The following is a 17,357-nucleotide window of genomic DNA, read 5'->3' as shown; positions in this document are numbered from 1 at the left end:
GACTAAGCCCTTTCTTCCAGGACCTCTCAGTTGTTGTAATTATATTTATTTGCATTCCACCCCCTCCCATTCTAAGTTGAAGTTCATTGTTTCTGATTTCATTTCTCCTGGTAGTTTTTTTTTTTTTTTCTTTTTTCTCCTTGACTCACATCAGTGGGAACTTGTTGCTTAGATTTTTTAAAAAATCTGGATAAAAGACAATGAACACGCTAGACTGCTGTCCATGTGGTTGTTCCGAAGACCAGATGAATCTCAGGATGAATAATTCTCAAAATTAATTAAACCCTCCTTCCCAATTATAAGAGAGTGAGGAGGAAGTTGGTTGCTGGAGAAGCCAGTGGCAGCGCGAATCTGGGTCGGCGGCTCCCGGCTGGTTTGGGTGCAGTGTTGGTGAACGTCTTTGTCGTCTCCTCCAGGGTCGCCACCCGGGACTATGAGCGGCTGAGATGGAGATGTCGTCGGCCCCAGCCACGGCTGCCGAGAAGAAAGACGTCAAAAGTGGGATCCTGGAGGGCAGCGGTTTCCCCGACCCGGGTGAAAAGGCCTGTCCTCTGGCGGTGGCCGCGGCGGCCGTCGCTGCCCAAGGAGGTACTTTCTGTTTTGCACACTTGGCGAGCCGCGGGGGTGTTTTTCATTAGCCATTTAGGATTTAATGAGAGTGGTGGCCCCTGTCATCAGGGAGGCATGCTGGGTTTATGGAGGGTGGCAGAGAGGGCGCCCCTGCTCCCAGGCACTGCGAGGACAGTCGCCTGCAGGTTTCCCTGGAGCTCTGGCCACCTCAAACCCTGGGGGACCTGGACTTCCCAGATTCTTGTGGGTGGGCGGAGCCTGAGCATGGGGAGGGGGAAGGGGGGGAGCAGCCGGCTCTGCGGCTCTGGGCGACCCTGGGATCCGTTCAGCTGGCACGTTTGAGAGGTGCCCAGAGAACTTGTTGCCGCGGACTATTTTGGAAAGTAATTGTCTCCTGATGCCTTCTGGCTGTAATTAGAGGGTCAGGTCTGGAATTGAGTATCTTAGGTGAATTTCTGGCCAACTTAATTATAACAGAAGGGACTACACGAGCCACAGTCTCTTATTTTACTGCCCCAAAGAGAAAGGCTTTCTGGTTTCCACGGGTCGGTGCCAGCATCCCGTTGGGAAAGTTTGGCGGGAAGGCGAGACCTCCCCTTGTGACTGTGCCGTCCATCTGGAGGCCACAGAACTATTTCTGTCTCTGAGGAATGGAGAGTCTGAGATTTCCTTTCTTTCCCTTTTTATTCAAGTGCATTTGGATTTAGTCATGCCCTGTTGCTCTCACCGCCCAAGAACAGCTCAAAGCGCAGGGAGGGGCGGGCACAATCGCGGGGGTGTGGCTGGAGTGCAGGCCCCGCCCCCTCAGCGAGTCGGGGCGGGGCTCAGACTGTGCCTTTCTCTGAAGCGCTGAGCTGATGCTGGGTCGCGCTGGTCCGTGGGCTGCAGCCGGTATAGCTGGGGCTGGAGCTCAGGGAGACGGAAAGACTGTCCAGGGGTGTGTGTGTGTGTGTGTGTGTGTGTTTGGCAGGTGCTGGGAATTGAACTTGGGGCCATGCACATGCTAGGCAAGTGCTCTACAACTGAGCTACACCCCCAGTCCCGAGTTCTTAGTTCCTAAGAGTGAATTTGAGGACTTCCTGTTTTTTGTTTCTCTATGTATTTTGACTTTCCTTGTGATTCCAAGTTGGAGTCATTTGGGGGATGTGGGGTCCAGGTCAGAGGAGGGCGATCTGAGGTTAACTTTGGGGCTCCCTGTAGGAGGTGGGTATCTGGCATCCTGACCTGGGGATGTCCTGAGGTTCCTGTCCCCCCTGAACAGGGACTCTCCTAGCCTGCCTGTCGGCATAGAGGCAGAGCTCTTAGATGCTATGGGAGGAGTTGAAGCCTCCATGGCATCTGGTGCCAGAGAAAGGGAAGAGTGAGACCGGGTGTGGCTGAGCCGGAGTCCTGGCCATGTTTCCTTTCCTTGCCTGGGTCAGTGTCTATGGCGATGCCTCAACTCGTCCCTCTGTCTGGTTCTCTGAGGCTGAATGAGCTCCTCAGAGCTGGGCCTCAGCATATCTCTGGCCTGCCCAAGGGACCCACCTGGCCTGCCTTGGTATAGCATGCAGCGCGATTTACTGCTGGGTCCTAGCAGCCGCGAACAGACTTAGGTAGCAATTAGACAGTAATTAGGATGCAATCTAGGGAAAAGCCCCTGTAGCGCCAGACCTGGCTGTCACTCTTGGGGCAGTAACAACAAATGCTTCAGGGAATTTCAATGGGGGAGATGGAAATTCAGAGCCCAGCCACCCCAGAGAAAGCCCCTGCCCCCACTCTGCCCTCTGGGACGCCTGCCCTGCCCACTGCAGAAGTGCACGTCCTATTGATGGCTGGCGCAGGGTAGCGTGGCTGGTGAGGCTTCGCACAGGGTGGACTCCCCCTCAGGAGCAGGAGGCAGCTGGGTGTCTTTGCAGCAGTCTTGGGCCGGGTGCCTGTGGTGCTGGAGAGTCTTGGGGTGTCCTCATCATTGCTGTTCCCTGCACCTCTCCCTGAGCAGTTTATTGGGAAAAGCCCTGGAGCCAGGGAAGAGCAGCTGTTTCTGCTTGGAGCAAAGTGGTCACTGAGGGGTGGTGTCCTGTGCTGGTAGGTTTTGTGACTGCACTTGAGGGTAGGGACAGGGAGGCCTATTGGTGCATCCAGAGGGTGCTGCCTGGGCCCCTCCTGACCCATGTCATGAGGGGATTTGACAGGTGTCATCCACAGAATTTAAGGACCTCTATCTTCTTAAATCTCATGGGATGGTGGCAGAGGAGCTGTGGGCCAGACTCCACGAGCGCTAGGCACACTGGACTCCCAGAAAACTCCATGGAGCTTGTAGCGTGGGCCTACTCTGCCTGCAGATGAGGCGGCTGCAGAGGCCAGGTGACAGCAGGTGGCTGGTGCGGGTGGCCCTGGTGAGGAGATGCCTCTGTGATCAGCTTGATCTCAGTGGTTGGTGCTGGGTTCAACAGGAGGGGCACTGAGCTGTCTTGGGGTGTAGGGATGGGCAGGGAGTGGGGCTGGGAAGGAGAGCAGTAGGGAGCAGCCCTTCTTGCCCCAGCTCCTGTGGCTATCTGATCTCCCCCGCCCCACACGGCACCACTTCCAGGTGCTTCCACTACTCCCCCAGAGTCAGATGCCTTTGGTTGGTTCTAGCAGGGAACCTACCTTCAGGCAGAAAGAGTTCATTTCCACGTGGCCCACATCTGAAATATTGGAACTAGCCTAACTATTCAGTGATCGGGGACTGGTTAATCCAACTGTGGAACATCTGGAATGGAATGTTAGATATCCTTTTTGTTTTATTTTGTGTTTTTGGTGGTGCTGGGAATTGAACCCAGAGGCAGTAGACCACTGAGCCACATCCCCAGGCCTTTTTATTTTTGATTTTGAGAGAGGTTCTCACTAAATTGCTGAGGCTGGCCTCAGACTTGCGATCCTCCTGCCTCAGCCTCCCAGTTGGTGGGATTAGAGGCGTGCACCACCATGCCTGGCTGTTAGGTATCTGTTGAAAGTGCTTATCAAGCCCTCATGAAGGCTCGAGAGGGGTCGGGCCTGTATTCTACAAGTGGCCGAAGTGGGATGCAGCTGATGACAGGCCCCGTTAGGAGTGAGAAAGAACAGGCCTGAGTGAGGAGGCAGCAGGCCCCTCAGGCAACGCTGGGAACCCAGGCGGGTGCTCTGGGTGTCGGAGTGATTCACGTGGGCACAGCCTTTCCTGTGCTGTAGACAAGACGCCTGGGACTTGCCCAAGGACAACAACTGCCTCGGGGGAGAGCTGAGTCTGGGTGTGGCCCTCCCGCCTCTTACATGAGGGGAGTCTCCTTCAAGTGTAGTCGTCCCTCAGTGACCGTGGGGGACGGATTCCAGGACCCCAGGATACCACAGTCTAAGGATGCTCAGGGCCCCATGTCCCATGGCTTAGTATTTGTACATGACCTACACGATCTTCCTGCGAACTTTAAAATCATCTCTAGATCACTGATGATACCGAATACATGTAAATGCTATGTAAATAGTTGTTATAGTGTATTGTTTAGGGAATAATGGCAAGGGAAAAAACCCTGCATGTTTAGTACAGATGCATTCTCCCTCCTCACTCGCTGAAGGTCTCCGACATGTGATGGGTTGAATCTGCTGATGTGGTATCCCCAGATACAGGGAGCCGACTGCATGTTATTTTATTAATTTTAAAAGTTAATTTTTTCGTGGCACATGGGGATTGAACTCAAGGCCTCAGGCATCATAGACAAGTGCTCTACCACTGAGCTACAGCCCCAGTCCCATGTATTTGCTTTTAGATGATTACTTTAGTTTTGGGGAGTAACTGGGGCCTTCATTTGGACTCGACCCAACTCTATACTCTGGGGTAAGTGCCAGCCTTGGAAAAGTCTCCATGGGTCATTGCACCCTCTCCCCTTGACAGTAGGGCCCTCATTTGTCCCAGAGCCTGGCAACACCTACTCTCTTCCAGATAGCCAGTTCCCTGGGGTGGGGGACCATGGCATATCTGCCAAGTCCCCTGTCTTACCTGGCCTCTGCTGCTTGACTTCCCTTAGGAGTCTCTGAAGCTGGGCCTGCTGGAGGCTGGGGGTGTCCATCAGTCTCCACCTCCCTGAGCCAAAGCGTGCATTGGAAGTGTCTCTGCAGAGCAGGACAGGGAGGCCCCAGGAAAGAGCACCACGGTCCCCAGACTGGGAAAAGGGGGAGCCGCTGACAGGAGCCAGGCAGGGTGGCTTTTTCCCAACTCCTTCAAGCTGTTGGACTCACACTTTGAAAGCCGTAAATCTTTAAAAACACATTTTGGCCGGGAGTCCCTCCCCTCTCCCTTTAATTTTTAAAATAGTGTAATTTTAAAGGCAATTTGATTCAGATGTTTCTTGTTGCTCTACACTGAGACCGTCCAGGTGTTGTTGGATTTTCCTCTTCCACCATGGTTTGCTTTCCAAAACTATCGCTGGACCTCTCTGTGGGCCTCAGTGGACCCAGCCACCATCAGACTCAGGGACGATTGCAAAGGCTAGAACCGTGAAACTCGGAGCCAGGTCTTGATCTCAAGGGTTTTGCCGATGTCTGAAATCGAGCAGCCAGACAGGCTTTGGGAACCCTGGGAAGCGCTGCAGGGCCAACACCCAACTCGGATCCGGAGCATCTCCTCCGTGCCAGGCCTGGCCTCCTCCCGGCATGCTCTTCCCCAACGTCTCCTGGGAGTTGGTGCTGGGGATGGAACCTGGGGACTCGCTCTATCCCCAGGCCCTGGGAATGCTAATTCTTGGGCCTCACCCCAGACCTGGCCATCCTTGCCCACTGACTCACTGAGGCCAGATGTCTGGTGGGAAGCCCAGATTTCTGGTGCCATCTTACTCCTGTTGCCACAGCAACAGGAGCCCAGGCTGGCAGTCAGACTGGGGCTCGTATGTGCATGGCTGCGCTGACCTGCGTGGTACCCTGGCCTCTTGATGTGGCCTTCTACCTGATACACAGGGTGGGGTCAGCCCAAGGGTTACTGAAGTCAGCTAAGCCCGGGAACCTCATGAGACCACTGTAAGAAAGGCCAGCCCCCAGGCTGCCCCAGGGCGGGGCCTGGTGTGGATATGGTTAGCAGGTTTTATAGGTCAGTGGGTACGGGGCAGTGATAATGGTGCTAAAGGCCTGGGTCTTCACCTGGGTGGGATAACTCCCTGGCAGGCTGGGATCAGGGTCTGGCATTGCTGACCCTCGCCACAGTGCTTTGGTGATCGGGGAGGTCTACACAGCCTGCTGACTGCTCATACTGGTCACCGTTACCTGTTCACTGGCCCTGTTGGCTTTCTGGAAAGCTCCTTTGAGATACTGTTGGTTTTGGAGCAAGGCACCTGTGTCGGTGTGAAGCGTGCAATCCCAGGGTGAATAGTTGAGTGACTATTCACTCGTTTGCCCAGGGCTACAGGCCCTCTGCCACCCACCCTGCCTTGCTAGGGATCTGTCTGATGCCCTTTCGTGGATACACACCTCAGAGTCCTGGTGGTTTCCCCCTTATCTGGTTCTGTGCCCCCTGGGATGCCCATGTGGGCAGGGCCTTGTTCACTCACCTCTGTCCTCTCCCTCCTACACCCCAAGCCACAGAAAGCCCATAAATGATTGCCGAGTGAATTGATGCTGTCATGCTATATGTGTGCCCCGTGGGCTGGCTTGGGCAGCTGCCCCTGATGGCCTGAGGTCCCCTGGGAATGAGGGGCAGTTGGGGCTGGCCCTGCTCTTTGGTCTCCTGTGCTTCCACCCCCAACCCGCCCCAGGGCCCCTGGACATCAGGGATCTTGCTGAGAAGGGCAGCTTCCCTTCTCTGCTGGGACCATATACCTTTGCCTCGGCCCCCGGATGCACTCAGGTGTGACTAAATGGGCAATTATTCTTATTGAAGTGATTTTCAGGATTGCTCTTGACACTGCTTTTAAGCTTGTTTTGTGGCCCAGCAGCACAGAGTGGCCTCTTTCCCATCAGACTTTGTCCAGAGAGTGGATCTCAGTTCCTCCCGAGAGCCTGGCTCACCCAGGAGGTGGGGTGCAGTGGGGCGCCGGGCGTATTTCTGTTGGGTTCCAGTCTCTGGGCTTGAGGTTAGTTAGGATGGTCCAGACCCTATATATACTAGGTTTTATCCTATAAGTACATACCTATGATAAAGTTTAGCTGGTAGATGAGGTACAATAAGGGATTAACAACAGCAATAATAAAACAGAAGAATTATAACAGCAGACTGTAATAAAAGTTATGTGAATGCGGTTTTTCTGTCTCAAAATGTCTTATATGTTTACTTTTTTACTCAAAGGAAGCACTTTATGGCTTCTCTTTGGCACAACTGAATTGCCAGGATCGCTAGTCTTGTGTTTTGGGGTCATTATTAAGTAAAAATAAGGATTACTTAAGCACAAGCACTGCGATATTGCAGCGGTTGATCTGATGGTTGCTAAGTGACTAACAGGTGGGTAGTATATACAGCATGGATACTCAGGACAGCGATGATTTACATCCTGGGTAGGATGAAGCAAGACCCCTCAAGATTTTATTATGCTACACAAAACTTCATGCCATTTAAAATTTATGAATTATTTATATTTGGAATTTTCCATTTAATATTTAAAAAAAATTTTTTTGTCATTGTAGATGGATAGAATACTTTCATTTTATTTGTTTAGCTTTATGTTGTGCTGAGGATTGAACCCAGTGCCTCACACATGCTAGGCAAGTGCGGTGCCACTGAGCTACAGCCCCAGCCTGAATTTTCCATGGAATATTTTTGGACCATGGTTGACCACAGGTCACTGAAACTATGTAAAGTGACATGGCAGAAGAGTGGGGTGGGGAGGGGCAGTGATAATGGTAATGATTTCCGGCTACTGTGAAGTTACCAGGACAAGGTTTGTCGGGTGGCTAGCAGAGTGCCTGGGCAGATAAGTGGTAAGGACATCCACCTGAGCATTCCCTTGCCCACCCTGACCTCACACTGACTGACGTGCTCTAAATGCTGCTTAAAGCAGTGGACATCTGAAGTCAGACCACCTGCCCCACTTAGCTCCAGCATAGCAGGCCTGGTCCCTGCCTCTGGCCCAGCCCAGTATCTGTGTTCTGCGAAGGTCCCTGGATCCTTCATGTCACACCCAAATCTCTGTTTTCTGGCTGGTCACCTCTGCCCTGCTGGAAAGAAGCCTTGGAGGGCAGGCTGGGGGCTCCTCCTGCTCCTGTTTGCTCCTGGGTCCTTGGCCTTGACCTTGGCCAACACTCTGTGGTTTCGTGAGGTTCATCATGGATGTTACACGAATGAAGAGCTGGGGAGAGCTTTGAGGTCTCTGCAAGTTACAGAACAGGAAGAAGCTTCAAGGGTCAATTCTTTGAATCCGTTCATTTCACAGATGTGAAAACTGAGGTCCAGAGATAGAAAGCACAAAGGATCACCCGAGGTGACATCATTATGACTGACAACCCATTCCCTAGGGACGTCCCATCAATTGGGACACACAGCTGTCCCTCACCCAGCCCAGCCCCCTCCCTCCCAGCCCAAACCCTCAGCTTCCCAAATTGACGGTGTTTATGTTGGAAACATTTTTCTGACGTTTGGTTCTGTCAAAACTAATTTCAGCATTTCTAAAGCTTGGTAAAAATACGGCCTCATTACTTTGATGTCAGTACATAGTTTACTATTAGTATATTCTGGGGTTTATCATTTTAGTCATGTTTAACATGGCTGTGCCAGGCACGCACTATTAAATCTGGCTTATTTTACATTCCTGTCCGGAATTATTTATTTGGAACAATTTCCGCCCTATCAAAAGACACAGCTAATGCTGTGTTTTAATGTGTTATTTACACACAAAATAACCTATTTACAACTCAGTTTGTGCTGGAGGGAGAATGGATGGGCCCCAGTTCCCTGCGTCCTGTTATATCGGGGTTTAACAATCTGGATTGCTAATAGAACCATTTATCATTGGTGGGGGAGCTGGGGGAGGGCAGATAATTTATTTTATGTTTGTGGCCAGGTCTCACCGCCTCTGATCTTGGGAGCATTTTGAGGATAATGAAGTCAAGCCTGGTGTTTGGGGTGACCATGAATGTCTGAAGTGGCCTGGGCGCTTCTGGGTTCTCTGTTCATCTCGTGGGTGGTTCTGGATTGTGGGCCGGAGACGTGGTGATGCTGGGGACCCTGCCTCTGCCCTCTAGGGATTTCTCATTGGAGGTGATACCCAGGAGGCGGTGTTGAATCCCGCCCAGGGGACTGTACGGGGAGGCAGAGTCCGAGCTGGGCCTCAGGGATGTCCAGGGTTTCTCCAGGTGGAAAGAGGCAAAGGGTGGTGGGTGGTTCTTAGAAAGGGTTCAGCATCGCAGCCCCTTGGGAGCTTGAGGGGTTGAGGATGGCCAGGCAGCCCAGGTGACTCCAGGGTGGGGTGTGGGGCCCGAAGGACAAGCCTCCTAATGGCCCGGGGGTGAGATCCGGTGTTTCTGGGTGTCCCAAGAAGGTGCCTGGTGGCTGGACCTTGCAGGCTGGGGTAGCGGCTCCTCAGAGCCTTGTCTAAGGCAGAAAAAGTCGATCTAAAGCTCAGGGCCCACTGCAGAGAGAGCAGGAGGTGTGGGGTGCGAGGTTCCCCAGCAGCAGAGCCGCGGTCTCTGTCCCCTAGAGCCTGATATCGCCCCACGGAGAGATCAGACACCCCACCCGATGTGGGCATTGCCTGCTACGTGGTCCAGCAAAAGGGCAGGAAGGATGGAGCCTAAGCCAGGCCTTGGTGACAACATGCTCTGAGTCCTGCAAGAAGCCACCGCATGATCAGATCTGTGTCTGGGGAAAGGGCCACCAAAGCAGTTTACCAAGCATGAGTGGTGCTCAGGGGAGGCCCAACCGGAGACCCTCAGAGCAGCCAGCACCAGGACGGCCTTCACGGTCTGGGGCCCCAGGAGTGGGCTTGGGCAGACCAGGTTTGAACTCACGCCCTGCCCCTCGGGCATCCTTTCCTGACCAGAACCCCAAGGTCCTTCTTCGTCACAGGCAAAACCCTAGCTTTGGAGGCTAGGCTGATTACAAATGAGTGTGTAGTGCTTAGGGAGCACTTGGTATACAGTAGGCGTTCCATAAAGGGTAGCGGCTGCTGTTGGTGTTGCTGTTTGTGCTATCCCTGTGATGGCTAATTCAAGGACTCGCTCCTGTCAGTGGCACGTATGCTTCCCATCAGTGTTTGAGAGAGTGAATGAGGAAACTGAGTCTTCACGGTGAGTCGCACTTTTCCCACGCTGTACAGGAGGGAGTGGCCTTCCGGACTGAGGAACAGCATGGGCAAAGGTCCTGGGGCCTGAGGGTGGTACGGGGTAGCCAGCAGTGGTGTTGAGTGGGAACTGCTGGCAAAGAGCACTGCTTCTGTCAGCTCTTGGCAAGGGGCTCCTTTTGCTCCCAGGTCCTGGCACGAGCTCACGTCTCAGGCTGTGTCTGGTGGCCTCTCCTGGAATATGTTCTCCAGCTGCTCTGGCCAGACGTGAGTACTGGCAGCTCAGCTGGACCCTGTTGTGCATGGCTTACTTGGACCCCTGTCCCACTTCTCCCGCTGGGTGGACAGGAGGGAGGGGGCCCAGGCCTGAGTAGCCGCCTTTGGCTCTTTTGTTTGAGCATGTTCTGGGCAACTGGACAGCCTGCAACCCTGGCACTGGGCAGCCAGGCCTCTGGACAGAGGAGGGGGGCTCCCCGGCCATCTGGGTCTGTGTCCTGTTTCCAGCGGTGGTGTTTGAGAGGAGGTTAGGGTTTGGCACCGGACACCTTCCCCAGTCCCTGCCTTGCTGGACGCGGAGGATGGTCTGGGGAAGCCTTCCCACAGGGGGAGAGCCGCGTTCCTGTGATACTCAGCCCAGGGTCCCTCTTCTCCTCTTCTATTCACCCTGACACTGGACCTAGCAGCCTGGTGGACACTGAAGAACCTAGGACAGCGGAGCTAGCCCAGGGGGTGAGGGTCAGGGAGGGAAGTGACAATGGCCAGAGAGGCACTTTGCAGACTCCGTGATGGCTGTGGCTCATTACAACCCAGAACTTTGTCCTGTTTCTGGGGCCCTGACTTGGAGGGCTCCACACTGGTCACATCTTTCTCTGCCCTGCTGGTGACAGAGAAGGCAGCAGTTGGCTTGGCTGAGGGGACAGGCAGGTGTGAGTTCACAGCCAGGTCCAAGTGGGGGTCCCTGGCCTTGTGCAAAAGAGTGATGAGGTCACCTCAGCCCACAGAGGGGGCCTCCAGCAAGTCCTGGTTGTATCCTTCGTGTCCAGAGCAGTGCAGAACTTTCCAGGTGACCTCAGGTCACGACAGCACCCACCTTTAGACTCCCACTTTCCCTGTCTCTGGGCTGACCGTGGAAGGGAGCATGCACAGTCTGCTCCAGGACAAATGAGAACATACGTTCATACCAACACTGGTACATGATTAAAAACATTGTTTTGGGGGTTCCTGGGATTGAACCCAGAGGCGCTTCCTCCCCAGCCCTTTTTGATTTTTATTTCGAGACAGGCTCTCACAAAGTTGCCTAAACTGGCTTCAAACTTGAAATCCTCCTGCCTCAATATTCCCAGTGACTGGGATTACAGGTGTGCACCAGTCATTTCTGGTTTTATACAAATCTTCAAAGCAATATTATTCATAATAGCAAAAAAAAAAAAAAAGGAAAAGAAAGAAAACAACCCAGAAATAACCCCAATATCTAGCTGGTAATGAATGGATACACAAAATGTGGTATACCCATACAATGAAATACTACTTGGCCATAAAAAAGGATGCAGTACTGGTAAATGCTGTACACGGTTGTTTTCAACCGTGTTAAGTGAAAGAAGCCAGAACAAAAAGACAAGTGATACTGCTCTGTTCCATGTATATGGACTGTCTAGAGGAGACAAATCCATAGAGGAAGAAAGTAGGTTATCATTTCTTTTTAAGTTCCTGGGGGGAGAAGGGAATGGGGAATGACTACTATGGGCATGGGGCTCCTTTTTGGGGGGGAATGAAAATATTTGGTAATTAGATCCCAGTTGGCGGTTGCACGCTCTGAATGTGCTAAAACCCACTGAGTTGTAGACTTCACGATGGTGAATTTCATGGTATGTGAATTATAGCTCAGTTTTCAAAAGGAAGTGGGGGGGGTAAAGGAAGAACTGGTGGAAGGAGGGAAGAGGGGAAGGCACTGACAGGAGGGAGGGCAGCCGTGCGCACTGCTGTGTGCCTGGGCCTGGCCCTATTTTGGATCCGCAGCCCTTCCTGGGACCCCCATCTGCAGGAGCATCAGGCCACATGAGCATCGCTGCCCCAGGGAGGCCCGGCCTCCCTCTTGGCCCATGAGCAGCCTCCCCAGCCAATTCTAAAGGCTCCAGGAACTCTAAAAATAGCTGGAGTGGAAGGAGTGTGTTTAATGACAGAGTAAATAATTACACTCAGCGTCGGAGTCTGGAGGGGCGCTGAGTGAATCACTGTAGAAAGAGCTGCGGGCCCCTGCTCACGCCGGGCCTTTGTCACCAACGCTGTCCTCCCTCGGACTTGGGATAATTGATGGCGGGGACCTGAGCTCGGCAGCAGCAGGCCAGGGAGGGACTGAGGGTCGATGAGCCCCAGGGGCGGGGTGATGCTGGGCCAGGGTGGGCCTGGGCTCAGCGCTGGCCTTGGCCACCTTGCTGGCCATAGCTGGGGAGGACTCTGTGGAGCAGGGACAGGTGAGGCTCTTTTGAGCTTCTGACCAGGGGAGGCTTCTGGGATATCTGGTCTGCAGAGGCCCAGAGAGGGCAGTGGTCTTTCCAAGGCCACACAGTGAACACTGATGGGATCTGGTGACAAGGGGGACAGCTGCCTGTCAGCACCTGGCAGACCTGGGAAGGTCTCCGGAAGTGGCAGCATTGGCCGGGGTCAGCATGGGGAGGGGGGCTCTGGCTGCCAGGTGCACCCCTCCTTGTCCTGTGGGAACTCCCAGTGAAGTCTCCCTCCCTCGCTGCACGGCCTCACCTCGTCCTTGGAGAGGAGCACGGTGCCCTCCAGGGCCACTCTTCCCTATCCCAGCCCTGGAGATGGACAGGCACTTGTCTGTGGGGTACCCTGCCAGAGACCCTTGGGGTGCATGAGGACCCAGGAAGATGGCAGTGCCTTGGCCTGGCAGGAGTTGGCACGTGGGTCAGGACCCTTGGTGGCAGGTGACAGAAACCCACCCAGACTCTGAGTTGCCTGGAGTTCCTGACCCCATACCTAGGAAGGCAGGAGTTTGATTTGGCCTGAGGACCAGGTCAGTGTCCTCTCCAGGCCCTGGATTGACCCAGCCTGTCCGTCTTCCCTGCTGGTCCCTTATTGCTCCCCATGAGGACACACAAAGTGCCCCCTGAGAAGAGTCAGACTTGAAACTCGGAGAAGAAATGAGAGAAGGTTCCAGGGCTGGCGTGACTAAAGAGGGTCCCTGAGAAGGGGAGTGGCCTTTGTTCGGCAGGGAGAGGCCTCGGCTTGGAGGCCCAGCCTCCACCGTGGCGGGAAGCATTTCCCAGGGTTGTCGAAACCACAGCTTCTCTCAGATGTGCTGGGTAAGCACATGGAAAACCGCTTCCTCAGCTAGGGAAAGGACAGAGCTCACCCCAGAGACAGCTGTAGGCTCAGGCTGGCTCTCATCGGTGTGGCACACCAGTGTCACACTCACGGGCCACCACCGGGTCCCTGTGCCGCCCTAGGGAGTCAGAATTCAGTAGACGCGGCTGGAGGGGACCCCTCTGGGGACAGGTGCCTTGTGTCCTCTACCCACTGCGGGAGTTGGGCCAGTTCCTTTGGGTCCTTGAGTTTCACACAGGAGTGACAATGACCTCCCTGCCAGGGCCACACCAGAGGCGAGTCCTAGACACAGGGCCATCCTCACGGGGGCCATGGGAGGACAGACCACAGTGCCACCCGGGAGGCTCAGCTGTCTCTGGGCGCATTTTCAGCCGTCTCCCCACCCCATGGAGCCCACGGTGTCTGTCTGGGGGAGCCACCCTTCCTAGTCCCTTAGCTTCTGGGACGCCCCTTTCCCTCGTCCCCATCCTTGCAGGCCCTGCCCTCTGCTCATGGGACTTTTCCCTCCAGGGCCACACTGTTCAGGTCTCTGCACCTCTGTTTGACCCAGGTCTCCCTCAGGTGTGCGTCTCGCCCTCCATAGTTCACATGCCGCGTGCAGGTGAGCGTCCTGGGTTCTTTCCCTGTCTCACCAGGCTGTGCCACAGGCGGGGGACACCTGGCCATGCCCTGGAGCCTTTGTTGGGGAGGGGAAGACTGCTGAGCTGGAGAGGGAGGTGCGGGTCCTCTTGTCCCCTGAGGTCACTGTGAGGTCCCCAGTGGATGGCTGTGAGAGGGGCCTGGGGGACTCGCAGCCGGTCCTGGGATGGACGGCGCTGGGCCCTTGAGGCTCAGTAACACCGAGCAGGCGTCCTGGCAGGGCTGTGGGTGGTCGGGGATTTTTTCTGTGCATCTCCCCAAGGAGGGATCAGAAGGTTCTGGGAATTGGAAACACAAACCAAAGCAAGAAAAAAAAAATGAAAAAAGCAGAGTCAGAATTTCCCCCAAGATACGATGCTAAGAGCTCTGTGGCTTTGGGACCCGGAGAGGGACAAGAACGGCCTTTGAAAGTTCTTCCCAGAGAGGTGGGGGTGGGGTGGGTACCACATGGACTCACAGTTCACGAACATGGCTGCCACATGTCCCCCAGCACCATCGTCCCAGGAACAACGGGAGCAGCCAATCTTGGCAGGGAAGAGCCACCCCGGGGGTCTGATGTGACTCCAGGCCCTGCCTGTGCAAGGACCTGCCCGCTGAGTGGAGTGGCTGCTGGGGCGGATGGGCACCACCCCATGGGTCTGTGGGACCGTCCTCCTGACAAGGGCCCTCCCTCCCAGCGTCCCCTCTAGCTGGCCTGTCCCCGGCAGCTTCTCCACCACCTCTTGCCTTTCTTGTGTGCAGTCTTGGGTCCCAGTGTGATTGTGACCAGGCTGGTGACAGCCTTGGGCCCTGGTTGTCCCGAGAAGACTCCAGTCCTTTCTGAGGAAGTCCCAGACTGTGCCATCACTTGGGGGAGTGGTGGAGATGCGCATTATTATTATTTTTTAAAGTCCCTGGTTTGCTTTTAGTTTTAACCTTTAGAAAGATCTAAAAGGTGTCACCCCCCCAGGTGTGGGGGGGTGGAAATATTTTCCAACACTCCTGTAAATTCCGATGTCAGGTCTTCTTTAGAGTGAAGCGGGCTCTTTGCTGGTTGTAAGTTTCTTCCTGAGTGGCAGAAATCCCTCCACCATTTTCCCTGCATGTCTCTGTTCAATCTTGTCTGTCACGGTCAGCCAGCCAGGAAGCTCAAGGGTGCTTTTCTTTGCCCTGTGGTGCAAATCTTGGCAGCACACAGTAGGAAGATGCACTTTGTAGGATGCACTTTGTAGGATGCACAGAAACTCCTGAGTTCAAGTTCTCGGGAGCAGGTGCCCTTAGATGAGGATTCCAAGGCCCGTGGTTTCTCTGGAGGCATAGGGAGGGCAGAGGGGAGGGGAGCAGAGGCAGGAGGTACAGGGGACCTTCACAAGCTAGGTACCACCAGAGCTTCACCCCGTGGGAGTTACCCCTCCCCAGGAGCAAGGGAACTGGGTCTGAACACCCACTGCCCACAGTACCCATTAAGGGCTGCTCCAGCACCTGAGGCCCCTGGCGTGGTTTGGCTAAGTGGGTTTTGGAGACAAGTGTTAACAATGAACCTCACGGGTGCTGGTGACCGGAAATGGGTGTCTGTGCACTGAAGGGTGAGGACTCTGGGCTTTGAGTTTGAATGGGAATCAAGGGAATCTGCTACACAGAGATCCAAGTGGCAAGTGCTTATAGGCACTGATTTCTAGAAGTCTGGGAATCCTGTTCTGTGTCCCACACGACTTCATCATTGAAGATAGGAACGGGTGGATGTGGTACAATGGGTGTCTTCTGCAAAGAGGCAAGCCCTCTGGGTGTGGGAAAGAGCTGATGAGCTTGTGCATTGAGAGCAGGGTTTGGCAGGACAGAGGACGGGAGGACAGGGGCCTGTTGCTTAGCCACAGAGCACAAATGGGCCTGAGGGTCCTGAAGATCCGCTTGGTGCATCCTTGGGGACAAGGGGTCTGCGCCTGGTCTTTGTGAGAACTGTTGTGCTGGAGGAGCCCCGGACACAGGGACTGTAACGGTTCTCCCAGCTGGGCTATAGAATGGAAGAGACCCCAGACCCCGAGCCCTGGGGATGAGCCTGATTTATAACCAGTCACTGAAAATATATACAGAGAAATGAACACTTCTGCCATTGAGCAGGCACTTGCCGGCTGTTGTAAAGATAAGTAACGGCAGTTTTCAGGCCACTTAAACCCTTACCTTTGGGGTGTAAAGGGGTCTCTGCAGACAGTAAGTCTTTATCGAGAAATGTTTACTCATAAAAGGGCACTGTGAGGCCTGGGAGAGAAAGCACCTCACCCTTTTATGGTGCTGCAATCCGTTTGGAGCAGGAGCTGCAAATCACCCACCGGCCGCTGGTCGACCCCGTCCAAAAGTTGGGGATAGGAACGAGAGTTTAATCTGGCTTGCTGGCCAGGTGTGATGGTGTATGCCTGTCATCCTGGGCACTTGGGAGGCTGAGGCAGGAGGATTGTAAGTTCAAGGCCAGGCTCAGCAACTTACTAAGACCCTAAGCAACTTAGTGAGGTCTTATCTCAAAATATAAAAATAGAAAGGACTGGGGATGCCAGGTGCTGGTGCTGGTGGCCTATGATCTCAGTGGCTCAGGAGGATCTTGAGTTTAGGGCCAGCCTCAGCAACTTATTGAGGCCCTGAGCAACTCAGTTAGACCCTGTCTCTAAATAAAATATAAAAAGGATGGGGATGTGGCTCAGTGGTTAAGCACCTCGGGGTCAATCCCTGATACCAAAACAAACAAAAACTGACTTTCTGCCTTCTGGTTGACATTGCCCATCCCACCAGCCCCTTCCTCCTTCCTTCCCATCATGGGAAGGACTGTGCTGCTCTGTATCTGATTCAACCATCTGCTGTAGCTCCCAGGTACCAAAGGGTTGAGGCTAAATTCTTTTTTTTATTTGGTGCCAGAAATTGAATCCAGTAGCACCTGGGTTTCATTAACCATTGAGCTGCATCCCCAGCCCTTTTTAATTTTTATTTTGACACAGGGTCTTGCTAAGTTGCTGAGGCTGGCTTTGAACTCACAATCCTCCGGCCTCAACCTCCCAAGTCTCTGGGATTGTTCCACCATGCTGGGTGTGGACCTGAGTTCTATAGGCACCTGTGGCCCCCACCACTTCCTCCAGCCTCATCTAGTCCTTCCCATGTGGCCCTCTTAACGCCTCTTTGGCTTCCTAGTTCTCCTTGAGTGCCCTCCTCTGCCTGCCTCCTGCACGAGCCACACCCCAGCCCCTCCTCTGCTTTCTGCCCCTGGGAGGGCTCCCTAAACACCATCCCCATGTCCCTAACAATGTAACCAGCAGAGTAAGACCACCCAGAACGGAAAGGGGCAGGGTGGTCAAGAGAGCCAGACCCTCCCCATTGTACCATGGTGAAGATTCGGAGAGACTGAGGACTCAGCAGCTGGTGTTGGACCAAAGTTCCTAATGGTTAGTTTGGGAGGGCAGTGACCAGCTAGAACCCACAGGGTAGTTAGAGCTCATATCTGCCTCCCTGGGCTTCCAGCGCCATGACTGATGGATGGATGTGCAGGAGGTGGCTGCCGTGTCCTCTCCTGGGGCCATTGGGAGTGGAAAGAGCACCTCCAGCCCTCACCCTGCAGGTCAGGGATGATGTTCTGGGCCATGGGGCCACCTG

At 54.2% G+C, this 17,357-nt stretch overlaps 1 protein-coding gene across 2 annotated transcripts in view; it reads left to right on the top strand.

Moving 5' to 3' along the window:
- Positions 1 to 446: 446 nt before the first annotated feature.
- The window catches only part of Gli2 (GLI family zinc finger 2), a 170,468-nt gene continuing 153,557 nt past the window's right edge, over positions 447 to 17,357 (top strand). For both annotated transcript variants that reach the window (XM_027936868.2, XM_071619407.1), the window contains exon 1: positions 447 to 588. In XM_027936868.2, coding sequence (XP_027792669.2) covers positions 447 to 588 — 142 coding nt within the window. The remainder of the gene's footprint in view (positions 589 to 17,357) is intronic.

Source organism: Marmota flaviventris, chromosome 11, assembly GCF_047511675.1.
Source record: "Marmota flaviventris isolate mMarFla1 chromosome 11, mMarFla1.hap1, whole genome shotgun sequence".
Lineage (NCBI taxonomy): Eukaryota > Metazoa > Chordata > Mammalia > Rodentia > Sciuridae > Marmota > Marmota flaviventris.
Note: the sequence above shows the minus strand (reverse complement) of the source record. Positions and strands in the feature narration are given on the sequence as shown.